This window comes from Strix uralensis, chromosome Z, assembly GCF_047716275.1.
Source record: "Strix uralensis isolate ZFMK-TIS-50842 chromosome Z, bStrUra1, whole genome shotgun sequence".
Classification (NCBI taxonomy): domain Eukaryota; kingdom Metazoa; phylum Chordata; class Aves; order Strigiformes; family Strigidae; genus Strix; species Strix uralensis.
Window position 1 is genome coordinate 27,875,577 of NC_134012.1, and position 17,576 is coordinate 27,893,152.

The 17,576-nt window shown below is 36.9% G+C and overlaps 1 protein-coding gene across 14 annotated transcripts in view; it reads right to left on the reverse strand.

Annotated features, from left to right (window-relative positions):
* Positions 1 to 2,263: 2,263 nt before the first annotated feature.
* The window catches only part of FCHO2 (FCH and mu domain containing endocytic adaptor 2), a 99,022-nt gene continuing 83,709 nt past the window's right edge, over positions 2,264 to 17,576 (reverse strand). For 11 of the 14 annotated variants that reach the window (XM_074857103.1, XM_074857102.1, XM_074857105.1 and 8 more), the window contains 7 exons: positions 15,835 to 15,946; positions 15,065 to 15,220; positions 12,453 to 12,585; positions 9,550 to 9,749; positions 7,333 to 7,397; positions 4,783 to 4,947; positions 2,264 to 4,546 (listed from right to left, as the gene is read on the reverse strand). In XM_074857103.1, the coding sequence (XP_074713204.1) occupies positions 4,524 to 4,546; positions 4,783 to 4,947; positions 7,333 to 7,397; positions 9,550 to 9,749; positions 12,453 to 12,585; positions 15,065 to 15,220; positions 15,835 to 15,946 (854 nt within the window). In that variant the 3' untranslated portion in view covers positions 2,264 to 4,523. Of the gene's footprint in view, positions 4,547 to 4,782; positions 4,948 to 7,332; positions 7,398 to 9,549; positions 9,750 to 12,452; positions 12,586 to 15,064; positions 15,221 to 15,834; positions 15,947 to 17,576 lie in introns of those variants that run through there. The other 3 variants (XR_012627229.1, XR_012627227.1, XM_074857106.1) reach the window with 2 other exon arrangements.

The window sequence follows — 17,576 nt, forward strand, 5'->3', positions numbered from 1 at the left end:
TAGTGATGAGTGTTCATAAAACCTACCAATGACAGTAGTGGAAAGTGGAAGGGAAGACTGTGCATATTATATAAGGAGTTTATCTAATTACAAAGCAGGAGGGGACATCTGGAGGGGAGAATCAGCAATTGTTGTAAAAATGGGCTGCTTCATTTAACTGCGATGAAGAAAGAATTGACTCATCACTGAACACATTACCACTGCTAAATTTCTGGAGCAGAAAGCATGACTTAGGAAATAAGAACTTCAAGAAGGCAGATGGGTGATGCTAGGAGGAAGAGTTGAATTGTAATCAGAGTGGTGAAGTTGGCATGATTTATGGCTTGTGATTATTAACCTGTTTCTTAGAAACAGCTGAGTTTTAATAATTAAAAAAAATCTAAGTTACAGAACAAGGCTTTTTAAAAGAAATACAGCTGGGATAATGGCAAACAAAATCATACTTTAGGTTATAATCAAAATAGCCATCCCAGATTTAAAAACAGAAAGAATGGATTCCAAAGGAAGCAAAAGCACCTACAGAAAAAGCAGAATTTGAGTATTAAATATTTAATAAGTAATCCAGAAGAGGCCTCTTGTGTTTTAAAAATTATTTTATTCTTTAAAGGCTGTATGCTTTCTATTTGTTACTGAAATAACTATGGGAGAACTTAAAAATCAACATGTCAGTAAACACTGAGGTCAAACTGAGTTGAGAAGGAATACTCAGTAGTGTAATAATATGCAGAGTTGAAGATAAACATTGTTTTCAATTAAGAGGCCTGGTAATCAGTCCAATCTAGTGCACCACACAGTAAATATGTTACTTGCTGCTTTAGTACCCTGAACTGTTTTTAGCTTACTCTGTCCTTGGAGGAATTCCCAAGTTTTTTCTTGCATGCTCTAAAGTTGCCCTTTCATGATAACTGAAATGGAAACCAATTATCTAGCAATTTCAAGAAAACAAAAGGTACACAGATATTAAGATGCCTATCTTAAGCTTCTCAAACACACAAGACTTGAAGCGTAATCCTTTTTGGCATGATGCAAGACCTTCCTTTCTAGTTAGATAGCAAAATCCACCACACTTGTAACTCCCATGCTGTTCCAGTTGATAATCAAATACCTTAGCTCCTTCAAATACCCAACAGAAATATTATTTGGCAGTGGTAGAGGTAGTCAGTTATGCCTGAAAAACTACCTGATCATGTACTTAGATAATCACAAACTTGCTTGAGCAGTATAAATCCAGTTTATAGTAGTTGTGAGTAGTACCTGGGCCGTGGCTTACAGTAACAAAAGTCAAATGTTAACAGAGCTGCCAGAGCAGTGATCTCGGACACTTTAAGTTCAGTGAATACTAGAAGAACTGAGCGGCACTGTGCCCTTTTACATCCTTAACCAGTAACTGTGGATGCTGAGGGACTAGAAAGGAAATGGCTTGTGGGCTCTCCATGCCATAGTCTGTTCTTTGGCCAATGTTAAACTACTGGGCTAGATGGACCATTCTGTGTGACTGTTGGGCACTTGAATTCTTCACTCCGGCTTTCCAGCAGAAGAATCAAGCCCTTGGACTACTGCTTTCCAGCATGACACGAATGGTACTTATTGCAGTGATATCCAGCCAGCTGAGAAAGTCAGTTTAATAAGTCATTACTAAACTTACACAGGCTGTGGTATTAGTAGGAAAGAAACAGATTCAAATGCATTTGTTCAGTTTCAACTTTTGTTTCTGTGCTTGCAAGTTAGAAGGACTATTCTCAGGCTGCTGAAGTAGTACTTTAATCATCTACTTTTCTGGACTAGTGGAACATAAATCAGAATTACTTTAATCTTGCTGCTGATTTTTTTTTTTTCCTGTGCATTCAACAAAATATAAGCTTATTAAGGAAGTTAGGGAATGTACAGCATTTGATAGCGCTATTTACAGAGAGCAGTTCATGTCTACAAGGTGGAGATTTTTCTGATAAACGTATCTGGAGTTTTACCTAATCTAAGTTATTAATTAAGCATATCAATTTAGTAAAGGCATAAGTCATTGTAGACATCTCAGGCATTCCAGTTTAGTAAAGATACAACTCTTTGCAGAAGTCATCTTTCCACCTACCTTCTCTGTGATCTTTTTTACATATATAGAAGAGTTCATATACTACCTACCCCGTATCACTTAAAAATCAATTAGCACTTCTAAAATGTTCAATACAGGCATAGTTTTCTTCTATTATCTTATTGCTTAGAAGCTCTATGAGACTAACTGCAAAAGTACAGGCATTATAAATCAGTATTTAAATTATATATTACATGTTTATTATGGGTGCAAATTTTTTTTAAATTTACATTTTATGAAAAATCATATTTACAATTTTTGTAAGATAAACTTGTATGCTCTAATTTACAGTCTGTTGTAGTAACAATTCATAAAAATTCAGATCCTTTAGAGTTGTGTTTACAAATCAATTTTCTTAGGAGGCAGCTACAACGGATATTGCTGTATGCACAAGCAAGAACCAGCTTGCTATATACGTGTTTTTTTAATCAGATAGCTACATGTACTTTTTACATTGTTTTTGAATTTCTTTACAAAAAGTCTATATAAACTTGTATGGCTTCAAAATTGTAACCTGCACCCAATGCAAATGTATGTATAATCACCTGAATGAAGGCTAGTTTAAAAGTGCTGAAACATAACTACTTCATTTAACTTAGAAATGAAAGTAATACTTGATTAAGAATAGCAATAGAGTTTTGAGTTTTTACTAAAAAATATTGTCATGTTAAACACAATTTGACTGCAAAGCAGATTACAATTAAGATTCCAGTAAAAAGACTGTACCATTTTATGAGTTAGAAATTTACCATTCAATAAGATTAGCAAATTAAGAGCCAAATATACTCTTCCAATCAAATCTACAGTACAGTATGTGCTTAGTGCTAACAATGGAACTCTCATCTGCAAAAGTGTGTGATATACATTAGAATTTATGCAGCCTCTACAAAGCTTAATTTCTTGTAAAGCTTCAGCAGTCCAAGTTGTTACTGGTTTTGCATGAATTAGTTCAAGCACGTTTTATTGTATAATAGAGAATTTGAAATAGATACTGGTATTCAAAATGGTCACATGAAATTTCCACGTGCAGTTTATTGAATTATTTTGCCCCAATACTTTTAATTTCAGCACTGAAAAAATACTTGACAATACAAAGACATAGAAGATTTTCTAAATTAGTGACTTACTTTAAATAATGTTACTAATGTGTCACTTCCCTGTGCTTAGGCTGTGGCAAGCAGATTAGATGACAATACAAATATTGAAATTGGTGGCTATAGAAAAAATTTAAACTAATAGAAAGGGCAGAACTTGTCATCCTGCTGCCATAAAATACCCTTCTATAACGCTATTCCTTCCAAAGTACTATGTTTACATTCACATCACACAACCCCAAAACCACTCAAAGTCCTAAGACTTGCAGTCACAGTGAAGGGAAATGCTGTTCGCTTTTACCATCTTCGGTGATTTTTCAGGAATCTCATCCTTGGTGACTTCAAAGTTACTGTATCAGTGTTTCAAAGTCCTGCATGATGCATCTCCCTTTACTACAACTGCATTTATTGCAATTACCCCATGAGGAAGTAATCCAGTATTTTAAACCTCTTTTAAAACAATCTCCAGTTTTTGCAAATCTGCCTTCTAAATAAATCCCAGTCAAAGGAATTTTTATAAAGTTGTGTGTATTATACAAACACTGTGCTTTCTTGATGAAGAGCCAAACTTTGAAAAAGGAAGTGAGGCATGTGAATAAAAAATTGGATAGGCACAGGCTTTTTTTAAAGGCACAAATGTTATGCAATTCATATAAAAATAAATTAAATCTACAGCATTAATTAAAGCAATCAAAACGCCCATCAAATTTACTAACTGCAGAAGTAAATCTCTGCTGTCTTTTGCAATTTTGTAACACATTGCACTTAGGAAAAAACCCCTATATAACCCAACTTACATGTTAATAATATATGATACACGGGCATCAAGATACATTTCTTTTATACATCTCTAACTCAGCTGGTTTTGTGGCATGAGTGTATAGACGAACTACACGAGACTTTGCCTCTGCTTTCTTTAAAAAGTGGCAATTAAAGAATCTGAAAAATGAATATTACTTATGGAAAGCGCAAATATTTCTTAATTGCTCTCCTACATTTTTAGGCTTAATGTTTACAGTATAACATACAATTCCATACTTTCATCACAACTATGGACTAGTATTTTAACTTCATCTATATAAATTTACTAAAATTTCAACAATTTTTCCCAAATATTGCAGTTGATCATTTACAGACAGTGTTGAAGTTAACTTCAGTGCTATTATAAAGTAATTAAAAGTTTGCAAAATGACTTTTAAAAGTGCATTTTCTGTTCTGTAGTTCAGCCTCAAAGTCGGTCAACATTTTGAAAAAATTAATGCATGTTAATATAGTGTTTAAAAAGTAGAGAGGGCAGAGTGAGCTTCTTACACTCCTTTGATCCAATGGCTTTCACGGGTACATCAGCAGTCTGCCATATACCGTCCTGAAAAATAAAGGTAGATTTTCTGCAGTCAGTAAATAAAACAGATTTTGTCACTATTTTCCTGGGAACAGTCTGAGTAACTATGGAAAACCAAAAACCTGTGAAACAGTTTTCAGCCATGTTTTAATTCAAAGTAACTATTTATGCATCACTTATCTAACAGTTTCATATTTTATAATTTAACACTATAGAATATATAATATTAATTTGAATATACAAGCATGTCAGTGTCTTACCAGTGGCAAATCTCTTCTTAAGGAGGGAAAGCCGATAGCCAGTGCCTACAAGTTCCACATCTACTCCTGAAAGAGTGCTTCCTTCACTAATGAATTGCACTGCAAGCGTTGCTGGTTTACTGGGTCCTTCTGAAAGTTCAAATTTTGCCCTGAGGGATCCAGAACCTATAAAAATAACAAAACTGAAAAGCTGGTTGATTTGCAAGAACAAGATGATCTCCCAAAAATTTTAGTAGTAAGAAGTGAAGATGGTGACCTTTTGAGATCTATTTCTAGCAGCAGTTCTACATAAATTTTCAAAGAGATGAGCCTACAAGTCTGTTTTTCCAATACTGTTTAAGACAATGACTAGTGAATGATTTAAACAATACACATTGCTGCAGATTATACAGAATATGTGTATCAGACAGCCTGGTAATCACTTATTACTTGAAATATCTGATCAGTCCCTATAATAATTATTTATGCTTGCTGGTCTGTAAATACTTAATACCACTTATCTTGTATGTAGTACTTTTCATTAGCAAATTTGAAAGTCCATCAGAATATTTAAATGTTGTCACAATCTGTCTGGATGAATGTACATAAATTCATTGAAAGAAACGCAGCTATGCAGTAATGTACTCAGAGGAAAGAAATTATTTTTTTTTCTAATAAAGACGAGGACTGATTAAATACTTTTCCCACAAATTTCAGTTGATTTTTCAGAGACAGTAGTGAAGTGTCATCATTTTGATGCTATTATAAAGCAGTAATAGTTCAAAATTACTTTAAGTACATTTCTATAGTCAGTGCTGGGGAAAATGACATTTAAATAATTAATAATGAAATAATTAAAGTCAAGTATTTTTTACTTCTTTAAAACAACTTGCTATTCCTAGTCAAAAGGAACTGCTAAATGACAAGGAAATTTAGCAACTGAAACGTTACTGGGATAAAAGCAGGAATTAATGAATGAAATTGTTTTATGCAACAGCTTGTTCTTGATAAATTTGGCTTAAGGTCAATTTAATTTCTTCAGTACGTGTGTCATAGTTTGGGTAAATTGGAACTTCTTTCCACTATAAGTATGGAAACTCAAATATTTAAGTGCTTTGAAAGTTTGTTCTGTGTTTTATCTGTCTGCAATTGACAGCTTATATAATGTGTTGGACCATAAAAAAACCCAAACCTGTTTACCACCCTGTACACCAGAATAAAAAGACTTCAAGACATTTGTCCTAGTATTAACAGTGCTTGTGCAACTTCTGCCTTTGTTTCTGTAAGACCAGCATAATATTACTTACTCTTAAACATTGAATTGTGAGTTCTGTGTGTTTATACTCGAAGAAAAGAGGAAGAAAGATGGTGGGAAGAGAAGGGAATATAGCAGAAGCAGTGGGATATGTGCAGTTCTACTGAACACACACAAGACGCAATATGCATCACTGGCAGCATATTTTATGCTGCTCTGCAGGTGTATGTTTTTTATGCTGCTCTTCATCTGGCTGCATTTGTGTTTTAGTACGACTTTTAAAAGAAGCTCTGCAGTTTGGAAAAGGAAAAAAAAAAAAAAGAGGGCTATCCCTATGTAATTATAATGAAAGACAGATGGCAAAGAACTGTGAGGTCAGTGAAGGACAAAGTACACCAGACTACAGCAACAATCTCTGTCAGGTAAAATTCTCTCTAATTTTGTTTGAATGATGACCACAACTTTGCAGTCCTTGCAGGAATAGAAGAGGTCTTCCCTTTCCAGGCTTGTGGTTTCTAGTCATATTTACAAGCAAATCTGTGCTTTCTTAATGCCCTTCACTAAATTATTAACAAGGGCTAAAAGGCCCTTCCTTTACACCATGAATTCATTTCTCCACAGAGGCTTTGAGGATGAGATGCCTCCCTTTGGCTCCTGTTTTTCTGCTTCAGAAAAACATTGCACCTGCAAGGGCTGTGACATCAACTGGACCTCAGGGAAAGGCGGCAGAGCACCACTAGTGGTACCTTACAAAATGCTATACAAATTACCACTCCAAGCAGATGTGTATAGATTCTTTTTTTTCCCCTGGAGTTGTATATGGTAAAAACAAAGACCCGCAAAATGTTGGTCAAGAATCATTTATGGTTGAGTCTATCTCAGCACAGGACTTTTGGATCTTTTTTTTTTTTTTTCCTTCTCCTTTCCCCCAGTTCTTCCACTTACCTCTTTCTACTTTATTTCAATTGTCAGTGTGTGAAAATACACATATATTAAACATATTTTCCTTTGAGTAACTGGTCATTTCCAAATAGCATTGATGTAATAATTTCCTACCTGGTCTAATCATTATTTTAGAGCTACTAACTGCTTTCAGGGCTCTATTTTTGCTTTCACAGCTAATTAATAAATTTATATTTTGACATCTCACTGTAATGGAATCTCTCGGGAGGAAATTAATTGAGAAGGAGGTGAACTGGTAAACAGGATACAGCATGAGAAGAGATGTAAACAGGCATGAGGGTGTAGAGGCTAAAATAATTGCCTTTTTGCTGTTACAGTTTTTCTGTACAAGAAAACAAAAGAGGTCAACTTGCCTCCATTCTCAGACTTCTCTGAAATGCTAGATATTTTCCAATATGCTTTCATCTGGTCTGCATTCCTGTAAGAGAATGGTAGATTAGTTACAAGCATCAGTTTTAGCACATTATTTCCTTAGATTTACACTACTATGTTACAGACATCTTTAAATGGAAGTTTATAAAAATACTTGATCACTTTAAGGTAAGTTTCTGGAAAACTATACAAAACAAACAGGAAAAGAGAAGGGTGTGTCTGCATTGCCCCAGAGCAGCAGAACTCAGAAGTACACACCCCCTTTTCATACAGTTAACACTGTCCTATGCCTGGCTATGGCTCCACAACTGAAAGCCCTCTGTAGTCTCAAAAGAGCAAGGACAGGCCAACGCCCTGGAAGCAGTTTGAAAGCTATGTCTTTGTGCTTCGTGATGATGGTATGAGGGGAAGCAGTGTTGATTGTTCTCCCCTATGTGAGACTCCTAGCTGGGTGAATTTTATTCCATTTCCATTCTAGTAAAACTAGTTGGCGTGACACAGGGTTTAAGCTAACTTCTGACATCGTAAAGGGGCAGAAAGGGGCACCAAGCACCAGAGTCTCTAAGCTGACAGGGCATTTTAATTCTTGGAGCACTTTGCAGCAGTTCCATCAAAGGAAAATCAACAATTTAAACCTCAGAGCAGCATGAAGTGCTGATGGGTTTGAATGGGTTTCGGCATGGTGTATCAGGAGTGAAATGCTCACACAGGTAGCACAGATGGTAGCAGTTACTTGCAGGAGGTCAACTTATAAAACATTTATTTTTTAAAGAAACAGCTGCCCCCCCCGCCATCCACTAGACCACACAGGTAGCACAACTAGAGCTTTCTGGGACATGACTGTATTTTTTTTTTTTGGTCAGCGTTACAGGCTCAAATGGCCTTGGGTAGTTGCCTAGGTGAAAGAGAATCTGGGTTCAAGTCCCTTAATCTGATGAATCTGTAACGAAACTGTCACTATGATTTGAGTCTTCCTAGATAACACTAGGTGTTCTGGGTGGGTGTTTCTACTCTCACTCAGGCTGCATTACAGAGGGGTTTGTGGAAGAAGCCTGGGCAGGGACACTGGATTCACCAGACAGTCTAGTCATGTTGTTCGGGCAGGATAATGAACTTGTTCTTGCTCAGAATAAGGTGATTTGGTTAAAAGTATTGCTCCCTTGAAATACCAAGTCAAGAAAGATTCAGTCTTGCTAGGATTTTTTCCACTTAAAATGATGCTGTATTACTACTTTGTCCAATTAACACGTTTAAATGTATTGCCTCCAGAAACATCAGAACTTATCTCATAAATGCATCAAGTTTATTTTTCTTCTGAACCTTGCTTTCTAAGGTAAACTGATCTGTAAGTAACAAGGTTAACAAAGCCAAACTTCCTTCAACTTGGTATTATTTTCCCTCTTCATGTTAAAAAGACCCTCTTGGAAATAAACAGTCCAGGAATTACATTACAGCTGGGCGAGTACCTGCATGCTGCCAAACCACATGCACAGTGGTTGAATTCTGCTCACCTTTTGCTCCAGGGATGTACTACTCTGCCCAGTCTCACTACTCTCTGCTTGTTTTCACAAACTTGTAGAAGCATAATTAACTGAGATCTGTGTCTCACTTTCAATGTTACTGTAAATGCAGGTTTAGAAGGTGGTGGCAGGTAGCTGCTAGTCAGATAATAATCTGCATGACACTTGAATTGAGAGACAATGCTACCTGGCTTATGAAGAGCTCGCTCCTCAGTTACTGAGGTTTGTTTTAAAACCATTTCAATTAGAAGCTAATACTTAAGCTAAAACAATCAAGAAATCTTTTCCAAGAACTGCATTTCTTCTACTCTATATATTCCATATATATGGATATATTTATACACACACACAGTATTTTTTAGCCATTAAGATATTCTGGGTTCAAATTACTGTATTAAAAATGTCTATCAGTCTATTGGCCAAAAGAAAGCAAACATTAGAAATTTCATAAAGGCTTGTATTATTACACAGTTGGAATAGGTGCATATTGTCTCATTTTAGTTTATGTGAATTGGCTACACATTATCTGTTTTGGACCAGAAAATATTGTAAACATCCGATACTACTCATTTTATCAAGACCAAAACCATTAATTGTTTCTTTCAGTGAAAATTTTCAGGCTATGACACTAATGAATACACTGAAGTAAATCTGAAATAATAAAAGTATTCATATTACCATTTTGCAGGTGGAAGTGATTGCATGTTTGTTACTCCTCCATCTACTGGTACCACAACCTGGACATTAGATAGCATACTAGGCACATTCATAGACTCTGGATTGTACTTATAATCCACTCTCACATCAGTAGTGCTAGCATTACATTTCCAGTAAGTTGCAAGATTCAAGGGAGTGGACTGGATGCCATTTGAAGATACCTGTATAAGAACAAACCATTGAAATCAGCTTAATTAAAATACTTCCTTTTTGAGCAGAATTAGGGAATGATGGTAACGAATATAACTCTTAAATCCTGACAAAATATGAAGAGAACAATTGACCTCTGAGTCCTTAATCACAGAATTCTTAAGACTGCTGCAGCCTAAAGTAATTCCCGTTCTTTTAATTTTAAATTAAAATAATTAAAGAAAAGGTTTAAACTCCCTCTGGCTCATGAGGCTCCTTCCTACTCTGGCTTTTATAAGTCAAAATAGTTTTGTTTTAGTCTTGTGTTCTGCCTCACACACAAAGAATGCTTGCAGCAAAATGACTTCATCCTTAGCAGTTATGTGCCATACTAGTTCAGCTGCCCAAGCAGCCAGCAGCAGAGGGTAATACCTGTCATTATGGGACAGGCAGTCAGCAAAACAGTTCTCACCCATTCAAAACATTACTTTCCTGCTGCAGGAGGGCTGAATGCTGCTTCTGTAGCTGAGACTGTGCTACTGCCCTGCTGTGTTTCTACCACCTTCCTAGTCTACTTGAGGAACCTCTATGTCCTGGTGCCCCCTCTTGCCTTTCTTTGGCAGCCCAGAACCTTTTCTATCTGCCAGGGCTTTTGCCTGCCAATGCCACATTTTTCCCTGACAGTAAAGATCTTAAATAGATACCATTCTTCCACAGTACTCATTTCTGCAATCCACAGAAGTGTTTTCTTCCATCTTTCTCAGGAATTCTGTGTGCCTAACATGCTTTTTATAGATTCAGTATGCCAAGATTTTAAACTATATTGGGAGTATGTGGAATCTACAATGGTATCAATAGCTGGACTGACAGGTTGTTTTGTTTTTTGATATAGACAATTGTCTCAGATGTTCAACCATTTCAGTGCAGGCCTAGCAAATGCCTGTTTTCTCTCTGAGGTGAGTCTGTCTGTCTTGAATTTTCATGAAGATTTTTTTATTGACAGGCAGAACACCTTCTCACAGATTCAGAATAGTTGAGGTTGGAAGGGATCTCTGGAGGTAATCTGGTCCAACTCCCCTGCTCAAGCAGGGCCACCTTGGGCCAGCTGCCCAGGACCATGTCCATATGGCTTTTGGATATCTCCAAGGATGGAGACCCCACTACCTCTCTGGGCAAGCTGTTCCACCACTGCTTGGTCCCCCTCATAGGAAAAAAGTGTTTCCTGATGTTCAGGGGGAACCTCCTGTGTTTCAGTTTGTGCCCATTGCCTCTGGTCCTGTCACTGGGCACCACTGAGAAGAGCCTGGCTCTGTCCTCTTTACACCCTCCCTTCAGGTATTTGTATGCATTGTTAAGATCCCACCCTGAGCCTTCCCTTCTCCAGGCTGAACAGTCTCAGCTCTCCCAGCCTTTCCTCACAGGAGAGATGCTCCAGACCCTTCATCATCTTTGTGGCCCTTTACTGGACTCTCTTCAGTATGTCCATGTCTCTCTTGCAATGGACAACCCAGTACTCCAGGTGTGACCTCACCAGTGCTGCATATAGGGGAAAGATCACCTCCCTTGACCTACTAGCAATACTTTGCCTAATGCAGCCCAGGAGAACGCTTGTGGCCTTTGCAGCAAGGGCACATTGTTGGCTCATGTTTGATGTGTCCCTCAGGTCCTTTTCTGCCAAGCTGATTTACAGCTGGGTGGCTCTCGGAGTATATTGGTGCATGGGGTTGTTCCTCCCCAGGTGCACTTCTTTTTGAACTTCATGAGGTTCCTGTCAACCTGTTCCTCCAGCCAGTTGAGGTTCAGTATATCCAGAGGGTCCTCCCAGTTCAATGTCATCAGCAAACTTGCTGAGGGTACACTCTGCTCCACCATTCAGATTATTAATGAACTGTTTACAGGACTTTAAACAGGACTGTAAACTCAGTATTGACCCCTGGGGTATACTGCTAGTTAAGGGCCTTCAACTAGACTTCATGCCACTGACCATTACCCTCTGGGCCTGCCCGTTCAGCCAGTTTTCAGTCCATTTCTGTGTCTGCTCATCCAGCCTGTACATCACCAGCTTCTCTATGAGGATGCTATGGGAGACAGTGTCAAAAGCTTTCCTGAAGTCTAAGACAATATCCACTGCTCTCCCCTCATCCACCAGGGCAGTTATTTCATCACAGAAGTTTATTAAGTTGGCCAAGCATGACTTTCTCTTGGTATATCCATGCTAACTATTCCTGATGACCTTCTTGTCCTTCATGTGCCTGTAAATGGTTTCCAGGATGAGATGTTCCATCATAGTGTGATATATAGGTTCATATATAGTTCCATATAGTTCTCATATATTACAATTTGTCAGCTACAGCATCAAAACTTACGCAATTACAAAATCAAAGACAGTACAAATTCAAACAAACCCCCAAGCCCCTAAATACACGGAAAATTTGACTCTGCTAACAAATACCTAAAGAAGCAGTGTTTGAAGCTTGCACACATGAATTGGAGTGACGTGTGAGCAAGCTGAAACAGGTCATGAATCCAAGGGAATGAGATGAAGCATAGCAGGAATGCACTAAGTCTGGGCACAGCCTATGCATTGTAAACAGTGGCATACCCAGAATTGGTCTAGATGAGGGATGACAGTTCATCTGCATGCTAGCAGGCAAAGAACAATTCTTTCAATTTCTGTGTAGATATAAAATCTGCCAGAGTTCCTTAACAAATTCCAAAGGGAAAAAAGGGTTTACCTGATACTTTAAAACATCCACATTGTAATAGGATGCAGATGGATTCTGCTCTGATAATTTCTTGAGGTAGACAGTTATAGCTTGCATGTTCATCCAAAAATCCTTAGTACTGGAGTCACTTTGTGACTGATCACTACAAAGAAAGGTAGGAGTCAGAAGACAACACCGATTTTTATTATTTTGGATGGTTAAAAAAATTAAGATTAGATCTTTCCCCTTCTTCACTATTTCATGCAAGAATTTGTTCTAGTGCTTTATAACACATAATTGTACCTTCCTAAATATTAAGACAAATTAACTACTCGTTGTATCTGGTAAAAATTCTCCTTACAGGTTGTGGAGCAGTGAGATTCCTCCACTGATGATCTGCATCACAAGATTGAGTTAATGCTGAATTTGCATTTTACATTTAATAAAACACAATTTTAATACCATTAGGTGCTGCAAAGATGTATGGGAGGTGGGGATGAAAGTGGTAGTTGAAAAGGAACGTTATCCAATTTGGAATAAATCCTAAATTCATAATTAGTTTGGCTTATGACATAGTTTCACATGCTGTATGGGTGTCCTGGTTTAACCAGGATAGGGTTAAGTTTCCCCAGCAGTGGGGGGGAGCTCTAGCCGGGTTATTCAGATACCATGCCGACGTCACATCCTGGCAGGTCACATTTTTCCTGGCGCGGAGCGCGGTGCACTCGTGGTTTTGTACATCGTGCTTCAAACTGCTGTATGTCGTAGCTATTTTGCTCTGTTCATTGCTATCACTATTACTGTTATTGTTATTGCTGTTGTTTGTTGTGTTGCTATTGCACTGTTGTATTAAACCTTTCCTTATTTCAGTCTTGGGGCTTTGTATTTCACTCCCTTTGTGGGGGAGGGGCAGCGGCCGCGTGGTCTCAGACCCCGGCAGGGGCTAAACCACCACAATGGGTTACCACACTTTCATATATTTGTAGAGAGTGTAAGCTTTCAAAATTTTTTCAATTAAAAGTGATTTTCAAATTATTATAAACAACTGTTTCTCAGATACTTACAGTTTCATTCAATCATAGAATTTATTATATCACTTCTATATGTAGGTAAGAGCACACATGACTGCAGAAGCAAAATCATGTTTGGGAGCTACTGGAGCGTGGTGTTCTGCAGATCAAGGATATCTTCAGCTCTGGTTGCATCAGGTTTATTTTGAATAAGGATAAAGCTTTTAAGAAAACTAATTCAAACACAAAATTCAAATCACTTAAGAATCAAAGACCTCCTCTGAATGTCTGTGGATACAGTGAGGAACTGCATCCATCCCTAAGGAGGAGTAAATATGTAAAGTAAATATGACCACAGTATGAATACAGTAAATATGACCACAATGGGTTGAATATCCTAGAACAGTGACTTACATACCAGCAGTTTGTCCAATTTACTTAAAATTTGGTTCTCAATACACTGCTGTGATTCAGGAAATTTCCATTTTCCATAAAATACGTAGATAAACACTTACTTATCACTACAGAGGCCTTCCACAATTTAAATAAATAAAAGCAGTAGTAAAATCTTTGTGCTGTTCCACAACCAAGTGCAATTCAAATCAGAAATTCTGACATCACCACAAATATCACTCTCATTAAAAACTTTAATCGCTATAAATACTAAGCAAATGTAGTTTATGATGCAAAGTCAATTACGATATGAGTATAACTTCATAAATGTCCATTACATGCATCCTTTCTAATTAAAGGTGAAGTGTTACAGCACTCAGACCAGAATAGACATTTTCACTTTTTTGCAAAATACACTTTTTCAGTATAATTCACTGTCAGATACAGCTCTGCTAGCATTTCAGTTATAAACTATCATGTCAAAAAGCTTAATTTTGTATGAATCATTCATTATATTAAGCATGAATGATCAAAATGAAATTAAATATAACAGAATGGATGCATATGGTTTGATTATTTCTGTAATTTTAAAAATGTAGCATCTAAAAGCATTTAACTAATTTTCAAATAATCTCTCTAATAAATGAAATAGAAACTGCTCAGCTGAAACAGATCTCTGCTAAATAATTACAGCTTTTATAATTTTCTTTAAAAGATATCCAAGTGCTGTGATTTCAACAATTATCCCATTCAATCAGCAGCCTTTTTTCTTAAGAATTCTCCCAAGCATGCTGCTACGCACTTGAGAGACACAGTTATGTAACGAATCAGATCTACTGAAGAAATGATACAACCTAAGAATACACTAGTAAGTGACAAATTAGATTAGGTGTAGCCCCTACTACTTGTTTTTCATTTAAGGTTACTGCTTCATTGTTTAATCTTACTGGTGTTACTACCGTATAAAGAAATAATTTATAAAATGCATATAAAAGCACAACTACATTTACAAACTATTTTTTACGGCTCCTGTTACACTCAGCACAAGTTTCAAGTCCAGTAATCACTGAGATTTTTAATGGTGACAGGGGAGAGAACTCAGCTGAGCAAGGTTAGTTCAGGAAATTAAATTATTTATAAGCAAATCAACAAGACTGTAGAGAATTCTGATTTACATATACAACAACTCACATTTTACAAATCATGTAGGTTACTATTATATTAAAAAAAACCCAAAACCTGTATACAAGTTGTGCATTTGGAAGAATCTGCTCTAGTTTGCTTGTGTTTTTCACCCTGAAGCACAGCACAGCTGGAGATGGGTTGCTGGTGAAGACTTTAATAATCCCACTCGGGAACGACACTGTCATATCACCAGTAATCTTCACAATACATCTAGAAGAGAATGAAAACATCAGTTTCATTGCAACTCATGAACTACCTAGTTTTAATATTAATTTTAAAGCAACCACTGGACTTTCACAGTCTGATGAACTAAATTAAAAGCAGAAAATCAATTTCAAATGAGGGTAATGTGACAACGTACTGTCACTTTCAACCTGGAAGTCAGATGAAATAATTAAAGAAAAAAAGCTTAGCTGGTTAAGCATACAGTAGGCTTGGTGGATATTTTCCAGGCTTTGAAAACATGGCACAACTATGCTTAGGCAAGGCCTAAGTAGCATAGTAAGGGATGTGAGAGAAGGAATGAGGTGCTTTTAGCTGCCCAAATTTACATGTAGCACCTATCTGACTATGATAAAACCCCTTCTCATTTTCAGTGTTCTCACAGAAAACATTTTTGTAAAGCAGGGATATATGAACTTGTAGCAAGATGGAGGCCAATACAGAGCAATAAGCCACTGTTGTCACTTACACTATGGAAAAAAACCCTCTTTGAATCCCCCTTCTAATGTATATACATTTTCCCCAAAAATATTAAAAGCAAACCTAGTGTGTTTTCTTATTGTAACTTATTACATTCAAAACAATTCACTATTTAAACTAACTTTGTGGGGTCTGCTCCTTTAAAGTAGGCGTTAACAGATTCAGTAAGGGCTACTGCAACAGGCAAGGTGTCCTGGTTTCCAAGGCTGACAGGGCTGGGACCACGTGAAACACCTAGAATACATACAGCGTATAGGTTTAATTTTCGAAAAGCTTAGCAATAGATTTCAGAATGGTTGACTACATCTGTAATTTTCACAGAAGGTTACTACCGTCAAGGTCATAGTAGTGTCTGAAGTATGACTTGAAAAGTATGTAGAAAAATGTAAACAAAGTACAGTACAATCGTACCATCAAAACACTGCTTAGCAGCCTAAGAAAACAGGACTATCAGTATGACATTATGTAAATGGACAGACACAAAGAAATACATCCGAGATGGAGGAATACTGCATTAAAATGGCTAGTGATGAAAGTCAACAGATCCAAAGGAAATTAGACATTGACTAGAATACTTAAAAAAAAAATCCCTACTGTATGCTTATTTTATGGAAAAAGCATGATAAAATGGTCACGGAAATGCAAAGAATTCACTTACAGTATGCATGAACTTAAATACAAATACATTAATATTACCCCACATAAGTGAACTGCTGAACATTCTTTTAGCTATTTCAGCCAACAAAGATTACAGTTCCCATGCAGATATTGTTGGAGAAGCCTTCATATATGCCTGTGCCAACACAACACAGTTCTAATGCATAGCTATAAAAATCAACTCAGACCTCATGCTAAGGCTTTTTGAAATGTGGGTGTACAATTGACAAAACTGGTTGTCATGGGATTTCACTTTTCACCAATTTTCTATGTGTGTACTGAATGTAAAAGACAATACTGGAAGTTCCATCCTTTTATTAGTTCAGCAGTATAGTGGAGAGCATCTTACTAATTTTTTGTACCACTGCTTAAATGGCCTGTATCACATACTATTACCTATCACAAAGGAGGCACAATCTTTCTCTTTTCATGAGCAAAATGAGAAATTTTTCTTTCATACTATAAAGTAGAAACAAAATGCTGCCGTATAATATTGCTCATGGCAAACTAATCTTATTTACAACAGCCTTCTGAGCTCTTTCAGAAGCAAAAAGGAAGTTGGGAACTTGTTCTTCTCAGAAGGTCTGAGATATTAGACCTTAGTTTCAGAGATAAGTGGAAGAAGCAGAAACAACCAGAGATTAAAAGACAGGAGTTGATCTAATTCTGCTACCTCATACCTCACTCTCCATCATGATTTCTTGCATAAGGTAGTAAAATGTTCAGAATACTTCTCAGCACCATCAAAAAAAATCTTAGTGCAACATTTAGGCCTCCTTAGATCCAAAGTGAACACTTGTGACTAGAGTATCAAAACCAAAAATTCTTAGATGAATGAAATATTATGATGCTGGCTACAAAACACTGATTTATTTTTGCAATATGAACAGTAGGTTTTATTTATTCTTTCAGACAATACATAGGACATGTTTCCAAAGTTTTCTTTCTCTCCCTGAAAAATACCAATAAAAGCTGTGATTTTCAATAGTCTCAGGAATCCAGAAATCATGATTTCAAGAAGCAAATGTGCAATAAAATAATGAGTTAACAACAGCCAGAAGTTCTGTTTGGTGAAATACTGAAATCCAGAAGTATTCTCCACTAAAGCCCAAATACTCACTCAGTGGATGTGGCACTACGGTTGCCAGGGTGTGTTACTGTCTTTTCCCCCAATTTAGTAAGGAACAACAAACAATTGCAGAGCAGA